This window comes from Odocoileus virginianus, chromosome 5 (assembly GCF_023699985.2).
Source record: "Odocoileus virginianus isolate 20LAN1187 ecotype Illinois chromosome 5, Ovbor_1.2, whole genome shotgun sequence".
NCBI lineage: Eukaryota > Metazoa > Chordata > Mammalia > Artiodactyla > Cervidae > Odocoileus > Odocoileus virginianus.
In genome coordinates, this window is record NC_069678.1 from 56,033,798 (window position 1) to 56,056,774 (window position 22,977).

General features: G+C 36.9%; 1 protein-coding gene across 7 annotated transcripts in view; it reads left to right on the forward strand.

Moving 5' to 3' along the window:
• The window catches only part of PTGER3 (prostaglandin E receptor 3), a 225,914-nt gene that overhangs the window by 35,277 nt on the left and 167,660 nt on the right, over positions 1–22,977 (forward strand). For 3 of the 7 annotated variants that reach the window (XM_020891712.2, XM_020891711.2, XM_020891713.2), the window contains exon 2: positions 7,873–8,052. In XM_020891712.2, the coding sequence (XP_020747371.1) occupies positions 7,873–8,052 (180 nt within the window). Of the gene's footprint in view, positions 1–7,872; positions 11,692–13,018; positions 14,119–22,977 lie in introns of those variants that run through there. The other 4 variants (XM_070467935.1, XM_020891714.2, XM_070467934.1 and 1 more) reach the window with 4 other exon arrangements.

Below are 22,977 nucleotides of genomic sequence, written 5' to 3' on the forward strand. Positions count from 1 at the left end.
GAATCTGGAAAACAAAGAAAAATATAGAGAAGAAAATAGAAATGACCCTAACTTCCTACTCCAAGTTAACTATTTCTAGTATTTTTCTATATATATACACACAGAGTTGTTTTTTTCCTTTTGGATTATGTTATGTAATAAACATTTGTTTTCACTTTTAAATATTGAACATTTCTTTGTATTGTTAATTATTCTTCAAAAACATGATTTTAAATTTTAGCATTGGGATGCATACTGATATATATTTAGCATGCTGATAGATGTTCCATAATTTGAACAATGTCCTTTTATTGGTCACTTGTTTTTAATTTTCTGTTATATTTATATTGAGTAAAATATCCCTGCCCACAAAACCTAGCCCACACCTCTGATTCCTTCCTTAACCACTTAGCTGCTTTTGTCACTAACTGTGGTTTTCTGAGTGTAAGACAGTAGTAGGATAGAGTACTTGGGATTTAAAGGAAACTATACTTTGGCACAAAAAAAAAACCTGCCTTAACTCTAAATATTTTTAGATTAATGTTCCTTACACTTTGACAAAGACATATTGTCTAGACTTTCTCTTGACACCTGGGATACAAAAGTTTGAAATACAATAAAGTACCTCTTCTGACATGTATTACAAAGCTAATTCATCATCTATAATCCAAGGAATGAATATTTTTATAAAGTAGATTTTGCCTTGCTCTTTTGAGCCAGAGTTTGTATACTTGTTACTGACATTTTTGGACTATTCTAATAGAAAGATAAAAATTTATCTAGACATAACACATGTACCCAGTTATACTGAGCCACACCAGTTTTACAATTCATACTAGCTGAGAGGAGAGAGTAATTCCTTGGTACCAAATAATGTGGTGGCAGACTTCAAGCTTCTTTATAATTTTGAGGCCCCTCCTATATAATGATTGAATAATAATAACGTATTTTCAAATATTTTTAAGGTGCGAATTTGGAAGTTTTGGGGGTTTTTTTGAAAGGGCTCTATTAGGTAGAATTTTAAGGAAAGCAGACCTGTAGATCATGCATTCATTTCCTTGCACTTCTCCCCATAAGCCTTCCTGTTCTTTCTCTGAACATCAAAGCATTCTGTTTTGGAAGCCTATGCAATAGTACCATAGCCTGGGGCTGGGGAGAGGTATGCTGTGTAGATTCAAGGTGCCAATTATCCTTATCTCATTTTAACTTCCACAACTGCACTACTAGGTGAGAAGATGTTCAGTAAGCGTGAATGAATGGTGTTTTAGAGAAGAGGAGAAATCAAGATCCAAAGTTAGGTAACTGGACCCCAGACTAGAAACAGAGCTGAGTCAGGTTCATGGCAGGCCTTGAACTCCGATCTGTGTGTTTGCCTACGTCTGCAGCTTCTGTAGTATCTCCCCTTGGAGCTTCATGACTCTTGTCCCTGTCTTCTTATACTGTCCACTTTCTAACTTTGTAGTTTTCCTCTCTCCTCAATTTCCCAAAAATCACATGTGGAGTTTTCCTACAGAAAAGTTTTGTCTTTGGTTCTACACCTTTTACCTTTTGGTTTCTTTTTCTTTCTTTTTTTTCTTCTCCAAATTAAACCCTTATTCATTTTCCAGCTTTGCCCCAGAATTCATCAGAACAAATTTAGCCATAGAAGAGTATGTAAGAGACCATCCAGTCCAGCCCCAGGGTTTAATATTAAGTTTAATAAAGCACAGAGAGTAAGTGACATGCCTAAAGTCATAAATGCTGGCAGAGCCAGGGTAAGATTTGCTTTTGCTGATTCTTGGCTTGTTGTTGTTTTGAAACATTTAATAAAATTACACATTAGTGAAGATGAAATAATGCCACTTCTAGTAACTTTTCTTAATGTGTGTGAACTGTTTATTTCCAAAGTTTTGAGATTAGATAAAGCTTCTGAAACAGAGTCTAGAATGCTGAGATGATTTGGCAACCTGAGAACAGGGTTGTAATCAAACCAGAAAGACTACAGTTATTTCTTAAATCTACAGTGAAGCTTCCTCCCATGAAAGTCCTTCAAATTATGTAATTAAGTGGTTCAAAGGGCCCAGGCTGGTTTGAGTGTATTATAACGTAGCACATTTATCACACTGTACCGGGAGTTTCCAGTAAAGCAGGTTTATTCTCCTGTAGCCTGACAACAGAGAATTACAGAAAACAAAGAAGCATAGATGAAATTGGCTGTAAGGAAAGTTCTTTTAGGCACTTAGATTAGGAATAATCTGGAAATCATAAAAACCACATAATAGAGCATAAGGGAAAAATAAAAGTTTTATTCCCTCCCCACAAGTTAATTTTTCTGGATTTTCTTATGTATCATCTTCAATAGATACATGTAGTCTATCACCCAAGGCATTTTTGAACCAGGAAATAAAGTACTGAAGGTTTTTAAATGTGTGTTTAAAAATCCTACTGCAGTAAAATAAAATCCAAATGCAGAATATTAAAAATGGTCTTCCAGGGACCCTCTGGAGATTCAGTGGTTAGGATTCTATGCTTTCCCTGCTGGGGCTGGTTCAATCTCTGGTAGGGAGCTAAGATACTGCAAGCCATGCAGCGTGATTAAAAAAAAAAAAAAAAAAAAACCCAAAGAACAGTTTCCATTTTAGTGTTTTGTACATTTAAAAGATCATTCTCACTGGGGAAGGGACAGATCTTGTTTTTTTCTTTAGGATGAAGAAAAGTAATTGCCCTTGACACTAGGCAGGGATGGAGAATTTAAGGGTTACTAATGTGGTTGTGTACATTCTTATCATGGTACAAAAAGAACTCTCTCTTCCTGCTGATAACCAGAGGAGAGGCAAGAGGCCTGTCTGGGAGAGTCATATGAAGCCTGGGGAAGATTCAGGCAGAAAAGTAACTGCTCCCTTCAACCAGAGTTGGTCTCACAGCTCTCTTGACCAGACTGTCATTTTGAAGGAGCAATTGTGTGGTGTATTTCCTAAAATAATAGCTTCCATGGTGGCCAAGCATCCTGTTTTTGTTTTTTTTTTAATTTTTAAATTTTTTTTCCATTTATTTTTATTAGTTGGAGGCTAATTACTTTACATCATTACAGTAGTTTTTGTCATACATTGAAATGAATTAGCCATGGATTTACATGTATTCCCCATCCCGGTCCCTCCTCCCACCTCCCTCTCCACCCGATCCCTCTGGGTCTTTCCAGTGCACCAGGCCCGAGCACTTGTCTCATGCACCCAACCTGGGCTGGTGATCTGTTTCACCCTAGATAATATACATGTTTCAATGCTGTTCTCTTGAAACATCCCACCCTCGCCTTCTCCCAGAGTCCACAAGTCAGTTCTATACATCTGAGTCTCTTTTAATCAGTTCTAATGAGATGGATGAAACTGGAGCCCATTATACAGAGCGAAGTAAGCCAGAAAGATAAAGACCATTACAGTATACTAACACATATATATGGAATTTAGAAAGCATCCTGTTTTTTGTTTGTCCCTTGTCCCTGGTAGAATGGGACTAATAGGAATAATTAATCTACCAGAAATCTACATATTGATGTCAGAGTTTTTCTCCTGAAGTCTGATCATTTAAAAAATATTTGCAAAAATTGTAATTTCTGTTTAGCTCCGTAAATAGAAGGAAGTCTAATATAGGACACCTACAGGACACCAAGGTGTCCACAGGGCTGGATTCCGTGCTGGAAGCTCTGAAGGAGTGTTGAAGACTCATTTCCTTGCTATATCCATGGATGCTAACTTGCATTTTGGCTTCCCTGGTGGCTCAGTGGTAAAGTGAGAGTGCAGGAGATGTGGGTTCGATCCCTGGGTCGGGCATATCCCATGGAGAAGGAAATAGCAACCCACTCCAGTATTCTTGCCTGGGAAATCCCATGGACAGAGGAGCCTGGAGGGCTACAGGCTATGGGGTCACAAAGAATCAGACACAACTGAGCGACTAAATAACAACTTGCATTTATGTTCACAATTAGACAAGAAATTAGGAGTTCTATTTCCATCCCTGCTGCCATTTGGAAATAGTAATATCACACTCACTGCCTCTAATTCCAATTATCTTCATACTGTACATGTCATGAATTCTGGGAAAAGCTAGAGTGTCTCTCCCCATGTGCCAGATATTGCTTCCAAGGCTTGGTTTCATAATTTCATAATCACTGCATTGTCAATAGGAAATTATGGGAAATTACAGTAGACTAACCAATATTAGGCATATGAAACCTGTATTAGCCTAATGAAATAATTTTAAATTATTAGCCTCATAAAAATTAATTTTAGAATAATCAAGGAAGACTATAAAATGACTGAAATTCCATCTTAATAAGTAATTTTGTGAATTTTCCTGATTATACAAAGTGGGAGAAATTCAATATTTTATTTTGTAAAAAAAAATGAAGATGTAACTTATATGAGTTCTTAAATCATTTTAGATGAGGTTCAGAACACTTCCTGAAAAGTAGTAAATGGCCAAACATATTTAATTATTGGCTCCATCTCCCTCTGACCACAGCTGGAAAGGTTCTCAGATTTTAAGGACCCATGTGGTTACATTGAACCTACCCAGATAATTCAGGATAATCTCCCCATCTTGAGGCCGTAACATTAATCACATGTGGGAGGTAGTGTTCAGTTCACAGGGCTATGAGTCAGCATCAGAAGATACTAGTTAGATTATTCATTTTAAATAAATTTGGTTATAATAATTCATATTTATTAATGAAGGGGATAATTCATTTCCTTTAAACAGAAGGCTTTCCTAAATTGTTTGAAATGTTCTTATACAGATAAAAATGTTTAAATAATTGAATAATTATTTAATAGTAATAATTCCATTGCCTTCCACAAATCAAAATACATATTTTACATTTAATTGTAATAGCAATATAACTTTATATTCATACTACCTTACATTCTTTTTTTCACTTAACTCAATACATATATGTAATTATGCAACCACCTGTATTTTATTAAGCTTTATTCCTGATACTAGAGATTTATATGTTTGCAGTTTCTTACTAGATTATTCTTTATTGACCATTCACTTCTTTGTCCAATTTATTTTTCCTTTTATTGGAAAAAATTTGAAAGAAGTGACAGACTATATGTCTACACATTTTTCTCTTCTTTTTGTTTATAGAGCCATAATTTTGTTCAGATAGTGGGTGTAAATTGGTCAAGGACTGAAGCAAGCCACAGAGAACGGTTTTGTCTTATAAGCTAGTGGACCCCAGCCTTTTTGGCACCAGGGACCAGTTTTGTGGAAGACAGTTTTTCCACTGCCAGGCCAGGGGTAGGGGGTGTGTGGGGGGCAGGTAGGGGACATGGAGGGGGTTGGGGAAATGAATGGTGCAGGTGATAATGCGAGTGTGGGGAACTGTGAGTGTGGGGAGCTCAGGGGAGTGGCAGGTGAAGCTTGGCTCCCTTGCCCACCACCCACCTCCTGCTGTGCAGTCTGGTTCCTAAAAGGCCATGGACTGGTACTGGTCCATGATCTGGGGGTTGAAAAGTGAAAGTCACACAGTCATGTCCAACTCTTTGCCATCTCATGGACTATAGCCTGCCAGGCTCCTCTGTCCATGGAATTCTCCAGGCAAGAGTACTGGAGTGGGTTGCCAGTTAGAGACCCATATTATAAGCAAAACCTGGACATTTCCATTCCCTTTGCGAGTGATTGTTTTAAGAATTAATCTGTGACTCAACTCTGTCCCTGGTAGGGCTTCCCTGGTAGCTCAGAGGATAAAGAATCTGCCTGCAATGCAGGAGACCTGGGTTCAATCCCTGGGTCAGGAAGATCCCCTGGAGAAGGAAATGGCTGCCTACACCAGTATTCTTGCCTGGAGAATTCCACAGAGGAGCCTGGCGGGCTACAGTCCACAGGATCGCCAAGGGTCGGACACGACTGAGCGACTACCACACACACAACTCTGTTCAGTATGACCGAGTTGACACGTGTATAGCTGGTGAGGATTTGATCAGAGCTGGGATTTAGGGTGCCGAATTTGTGTCATGCTGACATCTGTTTGTGCTATTGGGGTCTCTGTTATTACTATAAATCAGATGAGAGGAAGTGCTAAACTAAGATGAGACTGGAAAAAGAGGAAACCACATTGCAGAGGATGAGGTAAAAGAAGCTTTCACAGGTGACCCTGATGTGTTGAGTCAGGGTGACTGTAAGAAAGTAAGTGCCATTTCTGTGGATAGTAGGTTTCTGGTGTTTAGGATGCTCTGGGATGTTTCAAACCCTTCAATTTGGGATATATGACCTGAGTACAGACCATCCAAATAAATGTTGGTCTTACGCGACACTTAGAGTTCAGTCAAAATATAATGTGAACAACAAATGCTTGCCACATGTATAATTTTAAATTTTCTACTAGTGTAATATTTTACAAAATGTTTTAAAAAAAGTAACAAGAAACAAATGATGCTAAGTTTAATAATGTGTTTTTAACACACTATATAAAAATATTATCATTTCATTATATAATCATTATATTTCTCAATGTCTCAATTTTCTTCAGCCACATTTGAAGTGCTTAATAGCCATGCATGTCTAGAAAGACCAATTTAGGAGCTGGTAATAAAGTCAGCACCTTTCTTTGCTTGCAAGTGTGAACCTGTTTTGGGGTTGTTCCTGCTTTTTTATTGCTGTTATGAGCAATGTGGTAATGAACAGTCACTGTGGTGCAGGAATTCAGGCCAGTGCATTCTTGGGAGTGGGGCTTCTGCAAGGTAACAGGTGAGACAGAGCTGGATTGTCTTCCGAGGTGGCTGCTCCAGCTCATGCTTTTGGTACTACTGTGTGCAAGTCTATATTGCTCCCCATCCTCACTAACATTTGGAAAAGTCATGCTTCATTTTCTTCAAACTAGTGAATATAAAATGGCTTCTTACTTTGTCATAACATTCATTTATCTAATGGACTAACGAGCTTGAATACCTTTTCTGATGTGTATGAATCTACACTTTTTTTCTCTCCTGTGGAAATCACAAATATTTATTCATTCAAATATAAATATATTATGTATATTATAGATGTCATATATTAATATATTCATGTATGTGTCACATATTCATTCACAAATGTTTATTGAACACTACCTGCTAATTATTAGTCTAGGTACTGGGAATGAACTAGTGGGGAAAAAGGTATTGGTCCAGATCCTACCTTCATGAAGTTTACATTATGGTGTGTGTGCAGTGACTGGGTAGAGACCCAGAAGGGTAAAATGCTATCTTTCATATCTTAGTGAACCTGGGTTTAAGTTTGACTCAGCTATTTTATATCATTAAAGCTTCGTTTTCGCAATTATAAAAATGAGATGGCAGTAGTATTTATCTTCTATTATTTATTAAAAGCATATGAAGAACTTGACACAGTGTCAGGCAAATTGTAAGGATTCAGAAAATGCTAATGGCAATAATAATAATACTAATAATATGTAACTGTTATTTTCCCCTTTCTTATGTCTATCTTTTCTTAAGTAGTTTTTTTTTTTTTTTTAGTTACAGCTACCAAAGTTTAAGATTACATATGTTTTGGTTTTGTTTAAGTGTTGACCCATTAGGGTATCAACCTACTGGTATTTTCTGCAACAAGACAGATGACTCTGGCTAATTTTGAGATGTGTTATTTTCCAACTTCTAAAATCCCAAGGACCAAGAGCCAGAGAATATGTACTTAAAAAAAAATCTGCCTCATGTTGAATAGGCAAAAATGTGGGAAAATCCAGAGGAATATCTTATATAATTCAGGGCTGTGTTCTGTGAGTATAAATGTTGCTTGAATTAATCATTTTAATCCAACAACCAACTTATTGTAAACTAACCATGTGCAAAGTACCATGTGGGGAGATGCATATGACTTTACTAATCTTTGGAATAATAATATGTCCCTTTTTCTTAGATAATGATGTTGAACATGATCTTCAATCACACATCAGTTGAACACTGCAAGACAAATACAGAAAATCAGGATGAATGCCACTTCTTCTTAATAGCTGTTCGCCTGGCTTCACTGAACCAGATCTTGGATCCCTGGGTTTATCTGCTGCTAAGAAAGATCCTTCTTCAAAAGTTTTGCCAGGTAGCAAATGCTGTATCCAGCTACTTTAATAATGGACCTAAAGTGCCGACTATCTCACTATCCAATGAAATAACACAGACAGGAGCATGAAAGAGAACACTTAATCAACTTGCATGTTCACAGCTTTTGGCAAAAAATAGCCTTAAATCTTACTGTGAATTTAGGCATCTCTGGCATGCTGCTATTTATGCATTGAAGCAGAATTTTTGATATAAGGCCTAAATGGTCTCAAGCAAAAATATTAATAATCCCCTATGTGCCAAAGGTATTGAAACACAAGCAAAGGAAAATAGATTAATGTCAGTCTAGTGTTTTGGGGTCTCTTCCATATGTAGCTGAATGTGTGATTATTTATTAGGTGAAAGCACTTCTTTTGTTTTTATAAATGATCTTGGTCTGTAGTGGGGGCTGTATAGGGATAGTTAATTTTCTAATATACTGAGTACATGGGGAATTCAACACACAGATATTTGAAGACAAGGCAACAGTTTATTTTTGCTCAAAGGCCTTGGTCTTCTGCTTTCTCTTTTACTCTCTCTCTTCCTTTCTGTGTCACTTTCATTCCCCTTAAATTTTTTTTAAAAGTTGATTTAGGATGAAAAAATGTATAACATATTCACAGTATTCATTGATACTGATGTTATTTAAATGTCATTCAATATGCAAATTTGCTGCTAACCTTACAGAGTCTGTTTTGGTTTGGTTGGTAATTAGGTTTATTCATTATCTGAATGAGTCAATTAATTCCATTTATTTCAAATATGACAATTTATTAACATCCAAATTGTTAAATGTTCTTCCTTTAGATTACATTTTTAATTCCTACAAGCCTGGAGAGGATTCATGAAACTGTGCTTGGGAGTCAGTGAAGTGATTTTTTTCAAAATTCTATTTAAGGACTGATTGAGCCCTAAATATAGGTACTTAAGCTAATTATTTTCCCTGATTTTTCCACCCAAAATATTCTCTTCGGTCTTTTGTGTATTTAAATACTAACTCCTATTCTAAGACCAGTAAATATTTTAAAGCTTCCATAAAGACTTTCCATAGTTTAGCCTATTTATAGGATAAGGAAATTATAATATTGATATCTCACAGCACTTTCTTTGCCCTCTCTTCAAAGTTTCTATCTAAATATTTATTATTAAAATGTATCTCCTTATGTGCACAAACCTTGACAGCTAAGCTTGATATCTTTTTGGCACAAGCAGGTCACTACATTAAATTTTGAGAATTACACTTAAAAAAATAAAAGCAACTCCCCAACAAACATAAGAATCTTTTGAATCAGACCTACATAAAATGTTCTTTGTACTCTTTAGAGCACTTGTTTTGCAAACTTACTGTTTCTCATTCAGAGTTTAACTTGCTTTTTCCTTTATTGTTTTCCCAGTTTTAAGAAACTTGAAATTTATACTCCTTTATAGTAACTACCTTTTTTTGTGTGTATTCAGTAGGCAAAGGGGGAAGAATTAATTTTAAGAGGTGAAAAATATCTATTAGATTAATATGTTTACCAGGCTAAGTCAATTAGGAGGAATCAATTTAAATGATCATGTCAAATTGAGTGAGAAGGCAAAATCTGCTGAGAGTGCTTATGTAACTCGTGGTGGTTCCACTAGTCTAGGTTTTGGGGAAAAAATGATGACAAATAACCTATGCTAAAAGGAGATTTAAAAATTTCTCTATACCATAGAATTGAATTATCCCACAAGTCACCTCGTGGAGGATGAGACCAAACTACATACTTTAAAAAAATTGTACTTAAATGACCTTATAATGACAAAGCTTTAGGTCCTAGGTTTAGACACATACACATAGCATAGATTCGAGTAGTGTGAGCTTGAATGGGTTATTTCTTCCAGCACCTTACACTAGGAATATAGAAAGTGTTCAATGACTATTTGTTCAGTGAATGAATGAATAATTATTTGCCAAAACCAGGTGCACATCAGTGTGGTCCCACTATATGGTTGAAGTGCTTCATGACTTTATAGACCATTGAGCTGATAAAGTGTGAACTCTGCTTGTTTAATTACAGAAATACAAATTTATCTTCAAATGTTGAGTATCATATTGCTTCATAACAAAGTAAATCATTTGTATTAATAATTTAAGACTACTACTCCCAAGTGGTAATTGAGATGACAGTCAAAGAAATATCACTTTTCATCAGACCACAGAAATTCATAAAGACAAAACAACCTAAAACTCATGCTTAACTATGGAATAGTTTCCTGCCCAGGGATATATGGTAGCTGTGGTTGATTGCAGTTTTTGAACAGCTTAAAAAGGAAGTGGAAAGGAAGAATTATGTAAACAGCATGTGACGTGTTAGTACATGAAAAACCTGGTAAGAAATGTTAGTCCTAAATGATATTGACCTTTGGATGATAGTTGAGGTTAGATTTCAGGATGTTCAGAAGCCCTCAATGTGGTTAAGGAAGTAAACATCTAAAGTCACTGCAGAAGAGTGTATCGGTTTCCAAATTTAAGTTCCTTAGTCTTTAAGTTTACTCTAGTATACTTAGTTTTGGGCAGGAAAAAAATGCATGCATAAATTATGACAATCCCAAAACTTCTCAATACTGGTTTAAAAAAATGGAGGCCTAGGAAACCAAATAAAAAGAAGTGAATACAATGTAAAAATAAATGTGATATCAACTATTGTAGATTTTACAAAGCTATTCTGATTTTCCACACAGTGAATTTATTCAGCTATGTTGTATCACAGAAGAGAATGATGACATGTCAACCAATAAGAACAGTTTACTTTTCAAATGAAATAAGTATGGTAGATATCTTTAAAATATTTTAAATTGAAGAAATTAAATGTGTTATCCCAGGATCTAGCAAATCTGCCTAAGCTATATACCAAGTCATTTTAAGTAAACATAAGCATTTAATCATGCCAGATTCAAATGATTGCCAATTTAAAGCCACACATATATACTGAACACTTATTTATTATATAAAAGACCTCTTGACCATGTTATGGAACAAAATTTTAGAAGCTCATGTAAAAGTCAACTGTAAAAGACCCTGAAAACACACTGGCATTGAGTAATAGACAAACTAAAAACTCTGACAAAACAGTATCTTAATAAGGTGGACAATCTGTGGCAATATCCTTAGATTTTCAAGAATTAGGCCTTTTATTTAATACTTTTTATGTTTTTGTTGGTTTTGACCCCAGATTAGTGATCTGTTTTCAGTCTTCCCAATGTTGATAATCATAGCCCTTTTGTATTAGGATTAAGTCAGCTAAGAAAATAGAAAAATCTCATTCTTTGAAATTTTAAACACATATATTACCCATTTATTTTCATACTTAATTCCAAAAGCTTCTTTTGAAATATGCAGGTTACTAGAAGGTGAGTGACACAGAGAGACTGTAGAGTATTTATTACTACAAACATATTAAAAGGTTATTGCGGACTAACTGAAATTTCCTTGATTTACCTCTGTACAAAGTTTAGGTCATCAAGCATGCCATATCTTCACAACTACTTATTTATTGCTGTCTTTGTGATTGTGTATGTCTGAAATCTGCTAAAGCTGAGGTCTAAATAAGTGAACAGAATTGTTCTGTGAATGAGATTATATCATTTTTTTAAATAAAGAGTATTTAATACTGTGGCTATATTGATAGAACTGTTTTCTGAGTTGCAATACAATGTTAATAAGAGGTGACATATGTCTATGATGTTTCATAATGGAGGTTATGATATAGTCTATTTACAAAATTTGAAAATCAAACTAAAACTCACATGCACATTTGTTAAGAAGGTGCTGTCAGTTCAAAACTCTAAGACAACTAACAGGTAGTGATTACATGTGAACCATGAAACAGAGAATTATGGCAAATTTAAAAATTAGAACTCCATTATACTGGTATCATGTATATGGATACTAATTACATGTGAAAGTTCCTTACCCCTGGATTACTCTCACCCAAAAGGTTTCAATTTTATAATGATTCATGTTGTAGCTATTAAGTAAAATCTTTCACATGCCTTCCCTGAATGCCTTTTTTGAATTGAGTCCACCTTGAATAAAACTAAAGAAAGTAAAAAGAGCAGTACAGGCTGACTTTGTCCTCACAGTGACAAATGGAAAACTGAAACTATGCACATCTATGAAAGACTTCAGCACTTCTAGAAGTAAGGTGGTTTTTTCCCCCAAAGGAGGTCAACAATCAGTTTTTAAATCAAATGGAATTATATCTTCAAGGCATGCTGCTTAACATTTTCTTTCTCACTCTTCTCTACTCTTTACTCTTTTAAATAATGAAAGAGCAAAGAATTTTAATTTTATGGAGTCTCTATTTTATAAATCTTGAGTGAGGATTCTATTTAAAGGTTTTCCACTTATACAAGTTGAGTTGTAAACCATTACATTATGATACCACAAGCCTACTACATTTTGATTCTTTAGAAATGCAGTTCAATCAGGTATATACCATATTTGCTCATATAGAGATTACACATTTTTTTTATCGAGAATGAAAATTATTCTATTTTCAGAAATTTTACATCAATTTGTTTTAAATCATGAACAACTCATATATCTACTGAAATGCTTATTTCTTCTTTAGAAAAAAAGACTGTTTCCCTGGCTCCCTTGCCTCCAGCCTGTTTATCCATTTTCTCATGGAGAGAAAGTAACAGAAATATTTACTATTGGTGAAGCTGGGATTGTTTTTAAGAGAGAGAATGGTTTCACATTTCCAATGTGCTAATGTACTAATCGATGAAACAGATCTGAGTCTGTTTTTTAATATCTGCTTTAATGAAATAATTTTATTATGGGAGTAAATATAAGAAGGAGAGAGATTAACATCAGGTATAATTAGGCTTTTCAGGCTTATCAAGCATTTTAGAGATGATAGAACTTCTAAAATTTTTTGATCAGCTCTTAAATTCCTTTGTCAGTTGCTTTACTTTTTTTTCTTCTTCTTTTTTTTGGCCTCACCCCACAGCATGTGGGATCCTAGTTCCCCGACCAGGGATCGAACCCGGGTCCCCTGCATTGGAAGCACGGAGTCTTAACTACTGGACCACCAGGGAAGTCCCTGTCAGTTGCTTTAGAATTAGAATATTTTGGCTTTTTTAATTAAAGTGAACCAGATATCTAGCCAAAAGCTTGCCAATCATCAGACTTTAATATGAAAATAGTTTATTTCTATGGTTTTCAATTTCTGTAGAAATCCTGTAATGTTTAGCAGGAGAAAATGCATATGACTTACTGATGGACTTCAGTGTTCTTTCAGCTTTTGAAAGGACACTCCTATGGAATAGACATGGAGGGTGGGACAGAGAACAAAGACAAAGAGATGAAAGAAAACCTATATGTTTCCAACTTGTCAAGATTCTTCATCCTTTTAGACCATTTCACAGAAGCAAGGAGAGGAAGGGGCCACGTTTATCTTCATACACTTGAACATCAATAGGACAAATTGAGAAGTGGCCAGTGTTCTTTTCTGTAAAAGCAAATGTTTAATCCACTCAAGTCATCACTGACTGCCAAACTCTTTTTCTTCCCAGGCCTCCTATATATAGATAGAATATTTTACTTTCTCCCTCTTCTTTAACAAAACAATTTTGTACAGATGACATAAAGTTGAACATTTCTCTAAGGAAGCAAATTAAAAATAGGCACTGATGATATTAATCTGCTTACAACAAATGAATATATTATTTTCAAAATGTATATAAGTAAAAATAGAAATCATTGACACTTTAATAAATGATGTAAAGCTCAGTATAAAAATTGTATGTTTCTCCACCTCTCCTACTCAGCATTCCATCCCAGTGGGTTCAATGGGAAGGTAAACTTCTGTCACCTTTATGTAAAATTTTTCTAGGAATTATGTTAAGTATATCTAAACATATCTTCCAGTATGTTTGAAAGGGTAGTCTTCAATATTGTGGAGACAAAAATAAAAGACTGAAAAGTACATCAGAATTTTGATGGCCTTCAAGTCATAGGTAGTCTGTGTATTTAACAAATGTATGTTATTTATCTTGTGTTTGTCAATGGAAAATAAAGTTGAATGTTCTGAAATGGCCCTGTCTTTCTTTCCTGATGCCAACTCATGTCAGGAATGTTCTACTGATAATTGCATCAAGTATTTTGCTGAAATCCTATTAGATTTGCTTTATGAAAATAACAGCACAATATAACGCAATCAGTTCAGTTCAGTCACTCAGTTGTATCCAACTCTTTGTAACCCCATGGACTGCAGCACTTCAGGCTTCCCTGTCCATCACTAACTCCTAGAGTTCACTCAAACTCACGTCCATTGAGTTGGTGATGCCATCCAACCATCTTATCCTCTGTCGTCCTCTACTCATCCTGCCTTCAATCTTTCCCAGCATCAGGGTCTTTGCAAATGAGTCAGTTCTTTGCATCAGGTGGCCAAAGTACTGGAGTTTCAGCTTCAGCATCAGTCCTTCCAGTGAACACCCAGGACTGATCTCCTTTAGGATGGACTGGTTGGATCTCCTTGCAGTCCAAGGGACTCTCAAGAGTCTCCTCCAACACCACATTTCAAAAGCATCAATTCTTTGGCACTCAGCTTTCTTTAGAGTCAACTCCCACATCCATACATGACTACTGGAAAAACCATAGCTTTTATTATATGGACCTTTGTTGGCAAAGTAATGACTCTGCTTTTTAATATGCTGTCTAGGTTGGTCATAATTTTCCTTTGAAGGAGCAAGTGTCTTTTAATTTCATGGCTGCAATCACCATCTGCACTGATTGTGAAGCACCCCCCCCCCAAAAAAAAATAAAGTCTGCCACTGTTTCCACTGTTTCCCCATCTATTTGCCATGAAGTGAAAGGACCAGATGCCATGATCTTAGTTTTCTGAATGTTGAGCTTTAAGCCAACTTTTTCACTCTCCTCTTTCACTTTCATCAAGAGGCTCTTTAGTTCTTCTTCACTTTCTGCCTTAAGGGTGGTGTCATCTTCTTATCTGAGGTTGTTGATATTTCTCCCAGCAATCTTGATTCCAGTTTGTGCTTCATCCAGCCTGGCATTTCTCATGATGTACTCTGCATATAAGTTAAATAAGCAGGGTGACAATATATAGCCTTGACATACTCCTTTTCCTATTTGGAACCAGTCTGTTTTTCCATGTCTGGTTCTAACTATTGCTTCTTGACCTGGATACAGATTTCTCAGGAGGCAGGTCAGGTGGTCTGGTACTCCCATCTCTTTCAGAATTTTCCACAGTTTTTTGGAAAGTCAAAGGCTTTGGAGGTGCCAATAAAGCAGAAGTAGATGTTTTTCTGGAACTCTCTTGCTTTTTCTATGACCCAACGGATGTTGGCAATTTGATCTCTGGTTCCTCTGCCTTTTCTGAATCTAGCAAGTTCTCGGTTTCACATACTATTGAAGCCTTGCTTGGAGAATTTGGAGCAATACTTTACTAGCATGTGAGATGAATGCAATTGTACAGTAGTTTGAACATTCTTTGGCACTGCCTTTCTTTGGGATTGGAATGAAAACTGACCTTTTCCAGTCCTGTGGCCAGTTTTCCAAATTTGCTGACATATTGAGTGCAGCACTTTCACAGCATCATCTTTTAAGATTTGAAATAGCTCAAGTGGAATTCCATCACCTCCACTAGCTTTGTTCATAGTGGTGCTTCCTAAGGCCCACTTGACTTCACATTGCAGGATGTCTGGCTCTAGGTGAGTGATCACACCATCGTGGATATCTGGGTCATGAAGATCTTTTTTGTATAGTTCTTCTGTGTATTCTTGCCACCTCTTCTTAATATCTTCTGTTTCTGTTAGCTCCATACTGTTTCTGTCCTTTATTGTGCCCACCTTTGTATCAAATGTTTCCTTGGTATCTCTAATTTGATGCCTATTCACATTATAATTCAATTTTTTTTTTTTTGCATTTAGTACAAAAGCATATTTATAAATTATCCTAAATTTAGTTCTTCCACTTGTGGATTTGCATGTATTCTATAGGCAGCCAACAAAAGAACTGTCCTTGCTCATAGTCAGCTCCTTTAGTAGATTTGTACATGGGTACTGGTGTGAACTGACTACTAGTTGAGATGAGTGTTGGGCTACCTCACTACCCTGTTCATGTGTTCATTAAGCTCACTCTACTTTTTCCTCCTTTGGTGAAGGAAGAACTTCTATAGAACAGAGGCTGCAAGGCCAGGCTTATTAAAAGTGGCATGTCAACCTTGCACTCTTTCCTCTAAGAAAAGGTATTTAAGGAGAGCTCTGAAGTAACCCCCCAACTAGATCTTATGATCTCTACAGTCTTTGTCTTGTGGCATTTGAGGTAAACATCATTACGGCTATCTTCTGGTAGGCCAAGCATTTCCACTAAAATGCTGATGAACCTACATGCCAGGAATGAGATATTGCTCAGTTTCATGTCCTTGGAGGGCAGGCAGTCAGACATCCTTAGATATTTGGCTGTGCTGGGTCTGTAGTTGTAGCGTGTAGAATCATTAGCTGTGGCGTGTGAGCTCTTAGTTGTGGATGTGGGATCTAGCTTCCCAACCAGGGATTGAACCCAGGGTCCCTGCATTGGGAGTGGAGAGTCTTAGCCACTGGATCACCAGGGCAATCCCTAAAACAGTCTTGAGTAAACCTATTTTGGAGGTAGGTAACTCAGAATCTAAGCCAGTCCTCCAGCCTTGTTCTTTTCTTCCACATATATTTGCTGTGTACCTATAATGTGCTAAGCATTCTAGTAAGTGTGAAGACACAAGGATTTTAAAATAAACAAACATAGCTTTCAGTGAATTTATAATCTAGTAGGGGAATAGGAAGTAATTTGAACAGAGCTGCTCTTGGGGTAAGCCTATAAGTACTATGTGGGGAAGGTGATGATGAAATAAGAAATAGTTTCGTGTAGGAGGTGACATTTAATTTGCATTTGGGTTCCTGTGTAGCTCAGTCGATAAAGCATCTGCCTGCAATGCGAGAGACTGTGTTCAATTGCTAGTGTCAGGAAGTTCCCTTGGAGAAAGAAATGGCAACCCACTCCAGTATTCTTGCCTGGAGAATCCCATGGACAGAGGAGCCTGGCATGCTATAGTAAGAGTCAGACATGCCTTAGTGCTTTTTTTTTTTTTTTTTTTTTTTTTGAGAAAGGAGTTGGTGTTAACCAGGAAGACGGAGACACATTTTAGAATATTTTTTCACTCCACTCTGCCCAAAGCAGTACAATTTGCAAGGCATTCAAACTGATTAAATTCTAGTGGCCCAGTAAAAAATGTGGTTCTGAATAGTGCATGCCTCTGTAATCTTGCAGAGTGGAGAAAAAGTCTTAGGACAGGATTTCTGAATCTTGAAACTATTTACCCACTGGGGCAGAGAATTCTTTGTTGGGGGTGCAGTATCCTGTACACTGTAAGCTGTTTAGCAGCTACTTATTGGATGCCAGTAATATCACCCTTGTCGTGGCAATCAAAAATGTCCCCAGATATTGCCAAATGCACCATAGAGGACATATTGGCTCATAGTTGACAGTCTCTGCCTTAGGGCAAGGGCCATGGTCACCAAGAGGAGGCTTTGTGTGTGAGGGTTTGCAGGACAAGGTCATCTGTGGGATCTTGGTCCAGACAGGCACCATTCTGGCTTTTCCCAAGGAAGCAAGCACTAGAATGTCAGTTTGTGTCTGAATGCACAAAAATGTGGTGCTACCACTACAACAATGCCTGGATCACCATGGGCCCTGATCCACTTCCGTAATCACATAAACCTATTCACAAAGGAAGAGGTATAATTTCTTGGAAAGTATCATCTTTCCCTTGATGCTCCAATCCTTATTTTGTTCTTGATAAGAGGGCCTAGGGTAATATGTCTCTTGAAGTGATATCTAAAGACCGTATATTTCTCCCAGGACCTTTAAAATAAATCTGTTACAATTCCTCTTAATTCAGTTTACATTTCTAGGTGAGGTACCTTAGTAAGAGAGACTAATTTACCAAATTCTGTCTTTAATGGAATTTTTTCACGTCTGGCCTATCTTACAGAGTTGTAACAGCTTTATTTAATTTGAGATATAATTTTTATTAAAGAGCAGTCGAATTTGGGGCAAATGCCTCCTTATCAGCCTATGCCTTTCTGAGTTTGTGCCAGTCTGCAATATCTCAGGTATGAAGCTATTACCATACATTTTTCTGACATAGTTCAAGTCATGAGCTCTATATCTGAAATTTAAACTCTCAGTTCAGTTCAGTCACTCAGTCATGTCTGACTCTTTGTGACCCCATGACCGCAGCACACCAGGCCTCCCTGTCTATCACCAACTCCCAGAGTTTGCCCAAATTCATGTCCATTGAGTTAGTGATGCAATCCAACCATCTCATCCTCTGTCGTCCCCTTCTCCTCCTGCCCCCAATCCCTCCCAGCATCAGGGCCTTTTCAAATGAGTCAACTCTTCGCATCAGGTGGCCAAAGTACTGGAGTTTCAGCTTCAGCATCAGTCCTTCCAATGAATACCCAGGACTGATCTCCTTTAGGATGGACTGGTTGGCTCTCCTTGCAGTCCAAGGGACTCTCAAGAGTCTTCTCCAACACCACATTTCAAAAGCATCAGTTCTTTGGTGCTCAGCTTTCTTTATAGTCCAACTCTCACATCCATACATGACTCTGGAAAAACCATAGCCTTGACTAGATGGACCTTTGTTGACAAAGTAATGTCTCTGCTTTTTAATATGCTGTCTAGGTTGGTCATAACTTTCCTTCTTAGGAGTATGCGTCTTTTAATTTCATGGCTGCAATCACCATTGGCAGTGATTGTGAAGCCCAAGAAAATAAAGTCTGACACTGCTTCCACTGTTTCCCCATCTATTTACCATAAAGTGAAAGGACCAGATGCCATGATCTTAGTTTTCTGAATGTTGAGCTTTAAGCCAACTTTTTCCCTCTCCTCTTTCACTTTCATCAAGAGGCTCTTTAGTTCTTCTTCACTTTCTGTCTTAAGGGTGATGTCATCTGCATATCTGAGGTTATTGATATTTCTCCTGGCAATCTTGATTCCAGCTTATGCTTCTTCCAGCCCAGCTTTTCTCATGATGCACTTTGCATATAAGTTAAATAAGCAGGGTGACAATATACAGCCTTGATGTACTCCTTTTCATATTTGGAACCAGTCTGTTGTTCCATGTCCAGTTCTAACTGTTGCTTCCTGACCTGCATACAGATTTCTCAGGAGGCAGGTCGGGTGGTCTGGTATTCCCATCTCTTTCAGAATTTTCTACAGTTTATTGTGACCCACACAGTCAAAGTCTTTGACATAGTCAATAAAGCAGAAGTAGATGTTTTTCTGGAACTCTCTTGCTTTTTCAATGATACAGCAAATGTTAACAATTTGATCTCTGGTTCCTCTGTCTTTTCTAAAACCAGCTTGAACATCTGGAAGTTCATGGTTCACATATTGCTGAAGCCTGGCTTGGAGAATTTGAGCATTACTTTACTAGCGTGTGAGATGAGTGCAGTTGTGCAGTAGTTTGAGCATTCTTTGGCACTGCCTTTCTTTGGGATTGGAATGAAAACCGACCTTTTCCAGTCCTGTGGCCACAGCTGAGTTTTCCAAATTCGCTAACATATTGTGTGTAGCCCTTTCACCGCATCATCTTTTAGGATTTGAAACAGCTCAACTAGAATTCTATCACTCCACTAGCTTTGTTCATAGTGACGCTTCCTAAGGCCCACTTGACTACTCATTCCAGGATGTCTGGCTCTAGGTGAGTGATCACACCATGGTCATTATCTGGTTCATGAAGGTCTTTTTTGTACAGTTCTTCTGTGTATTATTACCACCTCTCCTTAATATCTTCTACTTCTGTTAGGTCCATACCATTTCTTTCCTTTATTGAGCCCATCTTTGTGTGAAATGTTCCCTTGGTATCTCTAATTTTCTTGAAGAGCTCTCTAGTCTTTCCCACTCTGTTGTTTCCCTCTATTTCTTTGCATTGTTCGCTGAGGAAGGCTTTCTTATCTCTCCTTGCTATTCTTTGGAACTCTTCATTCAGATGCTTATATTTTTTCTTTTCTCCTTTGCTTTTCACTTCTCTTCTCTTCACAGCTATTTGTAAGTCCTCCTCAGACAGCTATTTTGTTTTTTTGCATTTCTTTTTTTGGGGGATGGTCTTGATCCCTATCTTCTGTACAATGTCACGAACCTCCGTCCATAGTTCATCAGGTACTCTTATCAGATCTAGTCCCTTAAATCTATTTCTCACTTCCACTGTAAAATCATAAGGGATTTGATTTGGGTTTTTCCTGGATGGTCTAGTGGTTTTCCCCACTTTCTTCAATTTAAGTCTGAATTTACCAATAAGGAGTTCATGATCTGAGGCACAGTCAGCTCCCGGTCTTGTTTTTGCTGGCTGTATAGAGCTTCTCCATCTTTGGCTGCAAAGAATATAATCAATCTCATTTCAGTGTTGGCCACCTGGTGATATCCATGTGTAGAATCTTCTCTCGTGTTGTTGGAAGAGGGTGTTTGTTATGACCAGTGCATTCTCTTGGCAAAACTCTATTAGCCTTTGCCCTGCTTCATTCTGTACTCCAAGGCTAAATTTGCCTGTTACTCCAGGTGTTTCTTGAATTCCTACTTTTGCATTCCAGTCTTCTATAATGAAAAGGACATATTTTGGGGATGTTAGTTCTAAAAGGTCTTCTAGGTCTTCATAGAACTGTTCAACTTCAGTTTCTTCAGCGTTACTTGTCGGGGCATAGACTTGGATTACCGTGATATTGAATGGTTTGCCTTGGAAATGAACAAAAATCATTCTGTCATTTTTGAGATTGCATCCTAATACTGCATTTTGGACTCTTTTGTTGACTATGATGGCTAGTCCATTTCTTCTAAGGGATTTCTGCCCACAATAGTAGATATAATGGTGATCTGAGTTAAATTCACCCATAGGTTGCATGATATAAAAAGTTGAAAAACTTAAACCCTAACTCTGGTCAAAATTAAAATTAACATGAAGGTACTCACTAATCTGTAAATTTCTAAGGTAAAGTAAGAAAGGACTATGGATAATCAATGCTTATGCCTAAGATTCTTATGCAGTCTTTTTAAAAGAAGGGTTTGAATATTACATATCAGGTTGTTGGAATTCGATTTTGAAAAGAGCATTGGAAGAAAATAATTCTGAAACCACTGCCATGAACTGAGGCCTTTTAAAATTAGATTTAACTAGAAATACCCAGTAGAACAGGCTTCTCGGGATACTGGTGATAAAGAACCCACCTGCCAATGCAGGAGATAGTAAGAGACGTGGGTTTGATCCCTGCATTGGAAACATCCCATGGAGGAGGTCATGGCAAGCCACTCTAGTCTTCTTGCCTGGAGAATCCCATGGACAGAGGAACCTGGCAGACTATAGTCCACATGGTCACACAGAGTTGTACATGATTGAAGTAACTTAGCACAGCATGCAGGCTGAATAGAACACTAGTTCTTAAACAGAGACACCTCTAATAGTCTGGTAAAAGGTTTGGATCTCTTTCTCACAAAAAGTACACAGAATTTCTGTTTTTTTATAACGTCAGAGATTATGCAGTCCTCCTAAAGTCTGTCTGCAGATGTCCTGGAAATTTATAGACACAGGTTAAGAATTCTTGCTGTGAGAGAATTTTTGTGACTTAAGGAACCTCACAAGTTTCCATGTTTGGTTAGAAAGCTAAAATCCAAAACTGGAGCTAAATCAACATAATTACTTCCCTGTGAATGCCAAAATTCCTTGACATCTCACTGTATGCCCAAATAGTAAATCAACATAATGGGGGGGGGGGTAGAATTATTAAAAGGAATTGCAATCATTTTAAAAAATTGGCATCATGTGGGGGCAAAGAAACAACATGATCCTAACCAGAAGAGGAGCATTATAGGTTATTTGCCAAAAACAGGTTGAAATATAAAAGGACCATTATTTAAATAAAGAATTACATCTCTTCCAATGACACATTTGCCTTCCACAGAGCTTATTTTCATTCTGCCTTGTGTTGATCTCACAAGAGAGATTTAAAATCAAGCTATTAAAAAAAAATGAATTAAAAAAAATAACATCCCACCTGGAAAATGAAACCTTGAAAATGGTTAGAATTGAATTTCCTATTACTTTCTGTTATATAACTTTATGTTATATTACATATATGAATAAATATATATTTACACTTATGCAAGTACTACATTTTTGTGTTGCTATTTAAAATGAAAGCAACAAGGAGGACTTATCGATTGAACCTTTCAGTAAAATGCAAGGTATACATTTTCAGACCTTTTTACAAATGTAAAATTAATGATGCTTTAAGCCAGTGCTTGAAGCTATTAGTGGAATGCGGTATTGATGTTTATAGTTTGTATTTCACTAAAGGGAAATGTCTGGAACAATTAATGACATTTATCTTTGCATTTTTCTTGCCTTAGTGAGGAAAAAGAAAATGCTGTCTTTCAGCACTGAAATATTTATATTTTGGAAACAGCACTTTACCACCAGTGCATCCTACATTCTGGGTGTGGTTATGTGAATTGGACAACTGTAGACAGTGTGCATGAAATTGCAAGCTGATTTTCAAAAGTCAGTGGTTTGGAGTCTTAGAAGATCCATGAAAAGTCATTTCAAGAGGAAAAGCAATTGTGCTTTGTTACTTACTTTCAACATTCCTTGACTGTTACTTATTTATTTTTTTGCCTAGTCTCTTTAAGAATTGCAGTGACAGAATTAACTTTATTTGAAAAATTTTGGAGAAATAATATTGATTTCGTGCCAAATTCTGAAGGGGAACCACTGCCTCAAAAGTTTAGCAATCTTAGTTAGATATGCATGACTCCTCTCCTTATCACAGACTTTCTCCCACCATGGCCATTTTGAATATTCTTGTTACTATCCCTTCAGCAGAATTATCATTGAAACTTGAA